The 10,679-nt window shown below is 40.7% G+C and overlaps 1 protein-coding gene across 2 annotated transcripts in view; it reads left to right on the plus strand.

The window, feature by feature from the left end:
- Positions 1–10,221, plus strand: part of ANKFN1 (ankyrin repeat and fibronectin type III domain containing 1) — a 354,475-nt gene extending 344,254 nt beyond the window's left edge. For both annotated transcript variants that reach the window (XM_030827987.1, XM_030827986.1), the window contains exon 21: positions 3,681–10,221. In XM_030827987.1, the coding sequence (XP_030683847.1) occupies positions 3,681–4,477 (797 nt within the window). In that variant the 3' untranslated portion in view covers positions 4,478–10,221. The remainder of the gene's footprint in view (positions 1–3,680) is intronic.
- The last annotated feature ends 458 nt before the right edge of the window (positions 10,222–10,679 follow it).

Consider the following 10,679-nt stretch of genomic DNA (forward strand, 5'->3'; position numbering starts at 1 on the left):
ATGCTAAGGTGGATGGCAGCATAGCAAGTCTTTGTAGTGAGACAGATTTACATTTGGCAGCCTATTCTACCACTTATCAAGAATACAAATTGGAAAATTTGATAAGCCTAAGCTTCAGTATTCTGATCTGCAAAATGAGAATTGCTGTAAGTGTTAAACAAAATAAAGCACTTAGAGCTCTTAGCATTATGGCTGGCTCACAGTAGGCACTACGTAAATATCAGATATTGTTATTACCATTGTGGATACATGCACACAGCTGAACACACTGATCAGATAAACGAAGAAGGAAGTTCAACTACAGTCAATTATGAATTCTTTGCATGGGTCCTATTTCAAGAGCAATTTCAAATCCTCAGTTATGTTCTCTTCTTCCTCACTTCTAAGGCACCTACCCCTGCTATCATCAAAAACAATCAACAATTTTGAAATCCTATTACTTGCAGTGTCCTATTTTTCCCACTAAAGATTGGAAAAAGTACTAAGGCTTTTTTAAAGACTATCAAAGTTATTTAGCCCAGGCCTTTATACGTTTCTCTCCTTTTAACCTGGAAATACGTTTCTTCTTTCCTAACCACTTACCTTTGAGGACAATGTGTCCTTCCATCTTTCTCACTAAGCACCAATGCCAGCACTGGTGCTCACAATCGATCACCCCTCCTTATTATATTATCAACCTCACCACTCATATCTTCAACCATTCTCTCTCCAATAGTTTCTTCTTCTCCACACTCACAAATACCTTCCTTCAGCTTTGCTACCCACATGCTCTCAGTTCATCCCCTCCTTGATGTTTTGGCTTCCCCTCAGCTCAACCTGTCCCAAATTAAACTTACCATCCATTCTACCACCCAACCCAAATCAGGACTGAAATTTAACTCCTTTAGTTTAATTTCCTATCTTCCCAGGAATCAGTTTGATATCTGCTAATAACTTTGAGGCCTATACACTCACTTCTCCCAGTTATCTGGAACACTTGTCCCTAAAACTTTCACATAGCTGGTTCCTTCTGATCATTGGGTTCTTACCCAGACTCCCCTTTGTACAGTGATGCTTCCTCCCCTGGCCTCCTTATCAAAAGCATCTTCCTCCTAAGTCACTCTCTAGTTAAAATCTACTTTCATTGTCTTCACAGAACTTCATACTACCCAAAATTAATCTTATGTGTTTTCTGACTTATTGTCTAATTCACTCTCTTTGAGCTATTTGAAAGCAGAGACCATGTCTGTCTAGCACAAAATAACTGTTCCATAAACATCTTTCAATGAATGACTTTCCTGGACTTCTATTTTCTTCCACACAGCCACAGCTCTTGCTTAGCCCCACAGCCTGAACAAGATAAATATCTGGAGGGAAAATATAGCTTGGACCACAGCTTCCCAGCTGGCCTTCCTGCTATCTCTTCCTCAGCATGTTCATCTTGCATCCTAGTTGCTATCCTAAATCATAGCTCTCATCTTGTCAATTCTTCAAAATTCTTTGATGACTACCCATTGGCTACAAAATAAGGTACAAACTGCTTATCTAAGCATTCAGTACCCTCCTCTGGTCCCACCCTACCTTTTTAAAAATTAAATGCTGTTTTTAAAAATATGTTTTTTGAAATAATTATAGACCCTGAAGGTTACAAAGAAATGTACAGGAAGTGCCATGCACCCTTCCCTCAGCCCCCTACAATTTTAACATTTTATACAACCCATATAATATCAAAACGGGACTACTTGTGCTCTTTCTTCTTCCTCTGTTTCTAATCCTCTTATCATTTGTACATTTACTATTAAAAGCTACCTCCAGTCATTCTTTAAAAGTGTATGTAGATATAAATTAATATAGACATAGAGATGAATGAATGGAGAAAAATAAATGAAATGATAGAGTATTTCATCAATCCTGTCCCAATAAAATATAATCCCTCTTTCCTATATACCTGCACTTATTTGCTGAACTTCTCTTATAAAACCTATGTTCTGCCACAGTCTCACAGATGCATACTTTCTTTATACATCCATTAAAACAGTAAACTCCCTAGAGACAGATATAATTTCTTATTAATTTTATATCCACTCAAGCACCAAGTACAGTGCTTCTATTAGAGCAGGACCTCAAGTAATAAAGAATCTTCATTGTGAATGAATGGATGAATTAAATATCTCTGCCCCAAGAGTAATTAAATATCTCTGCCCCAACAGCTGAGGGATGCTTCCTAATGGAGGTTATGTTTGAGGAAAACCTTGAACAGATCAGTAGAACTCAGAAAGGCAGAAGAGGGAATCCTTTTACTGGTGGCCATTATTTAAAGAACATATAATTTTATTTAAGAACATTATTTAAAGAACATATAAATTTATCTCATCCTTTGTGTGCATATACAGATGCACCACGATTTATTTAACCATATTCCTATTGGTTAGAATAAATTTTGGGTTCGTGTTACCAAAGACCCAAATAAAAATGTCATAAACACAAGATACTTTCTCTCTTGTGCGAAAGAAGCTCAAAAGGAGACAATTCAAAGTTGATATGCAAACGTAATGGTCTTCAGGCAACAAGCTCCATTTTTCAGCCCCACCATCCTAGCATGTGGCTTCTATCTCCAAGGTTGCTCCATGACCTCATCCAACACATCTAGTTACAGGCAAACTGGAAGGAAAGAGAAAGAATGTAACGACCCAGCTAAGCCAGGTCCCTTTATGTAGCCTTCCAGAAGTTTCATACCATACTTCCATTTCCATTTCAGTGGCCAGAACTTGATTATATTGCCTTGCTTAGCTGCAGGGGAAGCTGAAAAAAGGTGGTCTTTTACATAAGTGCATTGGTGTCCCAATTAAAATTAAGATTGTGTAACTAAACAAACAATAATGGATACTGGGTAACAACCAGGAGTGAAAAGGCAAAACTGACATCTTGCCCTGCCAATTAAGAGCAAGTATGCACATCATCTCCTACAGTAAGGAAGAAAAGCATTCCGTCTAGTTCTAGTCCCTAAAATAGAAGAAACCTTGATACTGACTCCCTAACAAGTCAGACTTTATCCATGAATTTTGCAATATTCCGATGATAATCATGTCTGATTTTCTGCCATCAACAGACTAACTGTAACCTGGTTAGAATGTGGGCTATTTCTTCAATTAACTGTTGTATTTTTTAATGAGCAAGGTAGTCCTTCAGAATATGGAGGTAGACGGCAGCTAGGATTTGAAACCAGGTTTACCAACTTCCACCACTGGAGTCTCCTCTTCTTCGTTCACCCTTTTAAATTCCTGCTACTTTGTCAAATGCAAAAATCATCTCTGAAATAATAGGGAATGAATAAATGAATAACATTTAGCTTTCTAGCCTGTTTCATGCTCTCCACAGCTGCCCAGCTAATAATAAAAGCGTGTGTGGGAAATGAGGGAAGGTTCCCCTACTTCTATCTGGGCTGAACCTGTCAGAGTTCCTCTCTTTCTTTTCCCTTACGCTAAGACCAGAGCCCACTACACAATTTGTGGGGCCCTGTGCAAAATGAAAATGTGGGGCCCCTAGTTCAAAATGTGTAAGCATTTCAGGAGGTGACAGCAGGGCATTAAACGAAGCACAGGACCCTTCTAAGTGCGGGGTCAAATGCACTGTTCCTATGCCTATGAAGCAGGCTCTAGCTAAGACTATATTTTTCCTAACATCAGTTTCTGGCTTCGCAGATTCACAGCCCTGCTCTGATGAAGAAGCCTGCTCAGAAGTCTTCCTCCCCACCGACAGTGACTACGACTCCAGCGATGCCCTGAGCCCCAGAGACCTGGACCTGGTCTACCTATCATCACACGACATTGCGCAGCAGACCCTTACCGGCCTAAGCGGCAGCGCCCCCGACGTCCTACAAGTGCACGACGTGAAAACCCCACTGGGGCCGGGCCAGGATCCCCAGGGCGAGGGCCCAAATCCCGATCGCTCATGTGCCGAGTTTCTCCATAGCCTGACCCTCACGGGGTTCACACCCAAGAACCACGCCAAGACTGTGTCCGGTGCGCGGCCGCCGCTAGGCTTCCTGGGAAAGCGGAAGCCAGGCAAGCACCCCCACTACGGCGGCTTCAGCCGCCATCATCGCTGGTTGCGCATGCACAGCGAGACCCAGTCGTTATCGCTCTCTGAGGGCATTTACACACAGCACCTGTCCCAGGCCTGTGGTCTGGCCCAGGAGCCCGAGGAGGCCAAGCGGGCCGGCCCTGCCCTTGATGGTCCCAGGAGCCTAACTCTGGCCCACGCTGCCAGCCTTCCTGAGGAGCGGAACAGCAGTCTCCAGGACGCGAGGCCTTCGGTCCGCCGCCTCTACGTGGAGCCCTACCCAGCAGCCCTGGTGGCCCAGGACGAAAAACCATGGGCAGGCTTGAGCCCGCCCTCTGGAGGCCGCAGCACCCTGCCCAGCCCCACTGGCCCGGATGTGAGTCAGGAGGGCCCCACCGCCTCTCCCGTGTCAAAAATACTCAGCAGCATGCTTTAGGGAGGCCCATCCCGGCTGTCCACCCCTCCATCGCTACTACCTGCGTTTTATATCACCCTTACCCCCATCCTGCCCCACTGTGTACCCACTCATTTTCAAGCGTTTTGAATGTTATAAATACAAAGGTTACAAGTTCAAGGTCCTCTTTTTTTGGAATAGTGTGGTGGGTGGAGGCCAGAGTTGCCAGTGCCATTCCCACTTCAGCCTAGAAAGGGCATGGGGGAGTTGTTGTGTCAACATGGAATACGACATGCAGTGACTCAAACATGCCACCCTGTTGGTGGCACCTATGACTGAAGTTGGCCATCCCAAAGAGAGACCCTCTGTTCTGCAGCTGGTTCTGTAATCTGACCCCTAGTTTAGGGCTCTTTCATGAATTTGTGATTGATGAAGAGAAGTTCTATAAATGAAAATGAGATTAGCATCATTTCTCCCTCCATTCCAAACCTTAAGAAGAGTTTGAGGGAAAGACACCAGGTTGTGTCTATAGGGCACGGGGTTAAGTGGGCTTGACCTTGGTTCCCTGTCAGCTAAACTAGGTCATTCCAAAGTACAGAGTTCTCAGGGCTCACCTTATCCAATTTATCCATTAGTACTTATCTGATTAAATAGGCCTTGACAGGCCTTTTTTTCTTCGCATAGTGCTGTGTGGAGACCACCAGAAACGAAAAGTAGAGAATTCTTCTCTTTCAGCTCTATCTTGCAAAGACAGAATAGGACAGAAAGTAGCCCTTCCTGTATATTCAGCTCCCATCCAAGCATGAAAATGATCCATAGATTTTTACAGGGGTCAAGGAGATGGCTAAGCAAAGTGAAAGCCTGAATTACAGATAAGACAGGGGAGGGAGACAGACATGGGCAGAAATATATTTCCTTTACAATTCTAAGTTAAACAAAGTAAATCCATGAGGGCTGTGTCTCTGAAAATCATAGTGGATCAGCTCCAGATTCTTTGGTGATGAAATTGTCATTGAACCAGAAAGTGCCCTGCAGATATGGTCAGTCAGCAATGGGCTCCTCACAACCCCATAGGCATATCCACTCACCCTACATCATAGATCAAGGGGCAGATTGTCCAGGGCTAGGGTGGCTGCCTTCCCCTTTCAACCTACCTCTCCTTAGGTCAAATTTGCCTCAAAATCGTCTGGCCCAATTGGCATCAGGGAAAATATGCTCAGAAGCCTTTACCAGTGGTTCATTCCAAGGATGTGCTAAAAACATCTGGAAATCTTGCTTTGGTCTCATTACCTCCTATCTGAATTTCTCACAAGAATCCAAATTAGACAAATCACACTGCATATTCAGAAAAGGCACGAGTCTCCTCATCTCCTGGAGCCAAGACCCATTCACTTCACTGACATTCTAAATGATCCTTTTCTGCTTCACAGGCATTTCAGTTAAATATTGCTCTTTATGGCCCTATCCTTGTCCACAGAGTTCTACCATTCCTCCTCATGGGAGTTCATACAAAGTCCCCTGTTCACAATGTTATTCTGATCCCTTCCATTTTAAAAACATTAGATTTAAACATAAATAATTACCCTGCTGCAAAGGTACAGATTTGGCCCATGGCCTATGGTCATTAGAAAACTAAAGCCCAGAGCTCTGACTTTATTTTTTTAAGAGATTTTATACTCAATGAAACCCTCAAAGAATCTTGATCAGAATCACTACAGCTCCTTTTTCATGCCTGGGAGGATTTTAAAATGCAATTTTCTTCTGTCTAAGTGAATTCTATGTGCATGGAAAGGGAGAGTGTTAGAACTAGACGGGCCCATAAAATTTATCTAAGTCCGTGGGTTTGCAGGTAGGGCAATTAAGACCCAGAGAGGTTAAGTGACTTGCTCAAGGTCACGGAGCTGGTTTAGTCTCAGAGTCAGGGTCAGAACTAGAATCATTCCCTTTATAGCAGGCCGTCCCATTGGGAATTGGTCCACACCTAGTTAACTCTTGATTGTTATCTACAGGGAACCTCCTATTTTGTAGATCATCTACCTACTTCTGATTTCAAATTCAACCTTTACCTAACAAGTTTCCAATATTACAGAGCTGCTTGTTGCCAAGGGATACAAACTTCATGTAATACACATCTAAGTTAATTAAAAAGCAAATTTGGGAAAAACATCATTTCAAATTATGCCTCTTAGTTAATAACAAGAATGGCAGAGTCATTTGCACTCAGTTTCTACTTATTTCTAATTATAAAATGGATTGTTTTGTTCAATGAGTTTGTGAGATGAGATTCTAGGATTGTGAAAAACTAAGAATCCAAGGGATTTCCTGATCCTGATCATTCTGGTGGCATAGGAGGAAGTTTGTGACTGAATCAGGTGGGAGGCATTCAACAAACAGGAGAGGCAGAAACTGACCCACCCTTCTGACCCCTCATTTGGTCAGTAAGTTCTGGCATACTGGACCAAAACTGCATTAATTTTAAACCTGCTATTTTATGTATTATGGACATAAGGTTATTTTTTCATCTTCTGAGGCATGCCCACAAAAAGAAGAATGCATGTTACATTTTAATGGGCATAGTTAAATCAATTGAAAATGCATTTTCTTAGCAATATTCCTAAATAAAAGTGGGTATGTTATAGCTTCCATAATTAGCTATTATTCAGGTAGGTTTCCCCATACCTCCACTTTGCAATATTTTATGAGCCCAGTTTAAATTAATACATTCTTGTGAGAGACAACTGTGTTCTCTAATTCACAGTCCTTTCTTCATTTGGCCGATCTCCTACTTATAGAGACTTTACAATGTCTGAGGATATTTTGTTTTATTTTTTGTTTTTGTTTTGTTTAATTTTGGATACAATGGATTTTTGTCTTTCACTCTTTTTTTAATCCAATATGAGAGCCTCTGAAGGAAACTGTCCCAGGTCTTCTTTTCCAGGGTTTTTCTAACATGCTCGATCAGCTTTCATCATTTGTGAAAATCCTCAAAAATCCTTGACTGAGGTTCTCCCGTATGTCTATCTCAACTCTAAGTCCCATTGAGATCCAAAGAATCAAGTGTGAAACATAGTCCCAGGCCACAGGAAGCTCACAATCTGATCTAAGAATGTAGCCATACATTCACCATACATCTTCTCAACAATCTCTTAGAAGAGGCAGGAGCCTGTCTCCTCAACCAGGCAGACATAGTGCATGTTGGGCTACATCTTTGATTTCTTCTTGCTGTACAGACTCTTGAGGGAGTACAACCTGGAAAATGCAAGTCATGGATGTATATGTTTGGCAACTACTTAACAAAGCTAAAACATACTCTTAATTGGCGAGGGTGCCTGGGAGACAGTAATTAAAAACATTCACTCCAGGGAATGAGTCTTTTAAGAAGTAGGTACTTAAAGATGAGAGCCATTCCCTTTAAAGAACATTCACTAATGCTCGAAGCAATAATTACACGGGAGAAATTGTTTCGTTTGGTTTGAAAATTGAAGCAAGTTAGTAATAATATTTCGCCGGTCCTCTTTCCTGAAGGATCCCAAAGCACTTTATGAAAAGCAATGACTGAAGCCTTGTTGTACTCCCCTAAAGAAACCTTGTCCAGCAGCCACCTGGCAAACACCTACTGTGTCCTTGCCAGGAGATCATGCCAGACAAGTGGAAAAGAGGACTGGCCCCTCGTTCATTGTTATCCTGCCACACAAATGTGCACCCTGCTGAGTTTGGAGCTCTTCCCTTGAAGATAACTCCGTTAGACAAGGAGGCATCCCAGAAAATACCTCCTTGGCCTCCTCTGGTTCTTCATCCTGCAACCAAGATGTACTTACCTTCTCTTGGAGAACTCACTTAAGCTATTAAGTGAGTTCTCCAAGAGAAGGTATGTTTGCAACGCATTTAAGTTGCCTAGTTATGTCAACAAGACACAGAATTCACTGGCTTCTGAAAATGTACACATGTTAAGAAGGTGATGACATTTTTCTACAGCTCTTTCAACTTTGTATGTAGCAGAGCTACAGCAAAGAGTGTCTCTCTTGGTATATGTGCTTATTAAGCTATCACATACCAGTTAGAGAAGGTAGCTATAGATTAACAAAGGAACACTCTCTGAGAATTCAAACTGTTGCATGGTCACTTTATAAAGTCTAAATATTTTTCCAGATGATTTAATGAAGCAAACCTGGACTTTTTTCTCCAAGGTCATATCTTTAAGGAAATTTTTAAAATAGCTGTTTGGAAAGCAATGGTATCTCTTCATAGGTAATAGGGTGAGCAAGGAAAAAAACTGTTTTCTTTGCTGGTCACCTCTCATAAGATGTTCAAACACGTGGCTTATGACTGTTAAGCTAAACTTCAATGCGGCCTTACAAACAACAAGGGTAGTGTATTTGAAACCATGTTGTACCACTTGGAAACTTATTCTAAGATCTTAATTCAGACTTTTTCTGAGGTGTTGAACTTTGCCATTAGCAAAAAGTATTTTTAGAAAAATCCATTGACTGTTTATGAAGCACTGATTTTGCCATATTTCGGGTCTCTGCTTTTTCCACCGCATCTGCACACAGTAGTTATATTTGTTTTTTCAATTATTTCTTCTATTTCCATTAATAATGACTTTGTAAAATGGTTATTCAAAAGGATGGTTGGTTTTGTTTAACAATTGGATAGGTGGGCTGTGAAAAATATTCTACTGTGATAAAGGAAGTAGGAGATTTGTTGTTGTTTTAAATATTATCATAGAGTCTTTCTCCTACAGATATTTTTTTTTTTATTTTAGCAAAAGCCAATGTTTAACTTAGTGGCAAAGGTTATGAAGCTGTTAGTTAAGGCTCTTTGCTCCTCTTCCTGCAGTCCATGACATGAAAGTCTGAATGTACTTTCACAGTAATCACCCTCCAGTGACTGATTTTCAAAAGCCAAGTCTAGCAAATTATAGTAAGTCACTCTGAGTTGCTGTGTTGCCTCTTGCCTTGTGAAAATCAGATGTTTGGGGGTATCCATGTATGTGACCACAAGCATCAGTTTGATGTTTGTGATTTTTAAAAAAGTGTGTGCGTGTGTGCGCGTGTGGTGGTGTCAGAGAGATGTTTCATAGAAAAAGTAATTTAAGTGACATTCTCATTTAGCAGTATTTAATTGCTTCCTTCCTAATGTGTACATAGCAATCTGGCTGATTATTGGTTGTTATTTGTTCAGAATTTATTGTGTCTTGTTGCTATGTATGCAACTGAGTGTATGTTAAGGTTTAGACTTCAGTACGCTATCTGCACAATTTTGTGTGCTTTAAACCTCTGTAAATATGCAGATGAATCACGTATGATGTGTTAAATGTGACTTCCACTCTTGAAAGAATAATATTTTGTTGTATGTACATTTGAAAACTATTTGAACAATCTAAATGTATATTGTAAATGTCCAGTACCCTCAATCAAAAACAGCACTGGTAAAATGTATCCCTCTTCAACCTACCAATTTATAAGAGGTCAGGGATTAATGAGAGTTAAGGTAATTTTTCTAATGGCAAGTATTTTTGGTAATTTCTTACCTGCCTAAGTGTATTTTCAAGAAAAATTGTCGACAGAAGAAATCTAAGCTATCAGAGGGAATGACTTTATTTCATAAGCATTAATTATACTTTATGTCTTACCTAATATTGTTGATATCTAAGTCAAGCATGAAGTCAAAAAATATTTTTTATTCTTCGTTAGATTTTTTGCTGTTTAAGGGACAGTTTCCAAGCCCATTTGTCTTAAGTGTGGAAAAATGTTGATTCAATAATAAACAAATAGAATTCTTAATACTTGGCTTACGTAATGCTTTTCCATGTCTCAGTAAAGACACAAATTTTTCAGCCTGAGCTTTCAAAATCTCCTCACTGAAACTTTGGAAGAATTATCATTTGTGGCATTGCTTTGGCAATTATCAGCAAAGTCTGACCCGCTGGCTCTTGATTAATCTGTACCATTCAAGTTATTTCTCTTTCATAATTGGTTATTGCCAAGAATTGAAAATACAGCAGCAGGTTGCCGCAGCAAATACTCTCACCAAGTTGCACCCAGGAGCTTGGCCATGATAATCTCGCATCTTCCTCCACTGCATGCACGTTTAAATGTCTTCAGTGCATTGCTGCATGCGCTGGCCTATCTCAATTTCTCCATCCCTTCTATTTCCACACCCATGAAGCTCCTTCTACCCCCACTCCCACTGGCTGAGATCTGAGATTTCTTCTGTGAGAACACTACGAAGAGATTGCTTC

This window comes from Nomascus leucogenys, chromosome 14 (assembly GCF_006542625.1).
Source record: "Nomascus leucogenys isolate Asia chromosome 14, Asia_NLE_v1, whole genome shotgun sequence".
In the NCBI taxonomy this organism is placed as follows: domain Eukaryota; kingdom Metazoa; phylum Chordata; class Mammalia; order Primates; family Hylobatidae; genus Nomascus; species Nomascus leucogenys.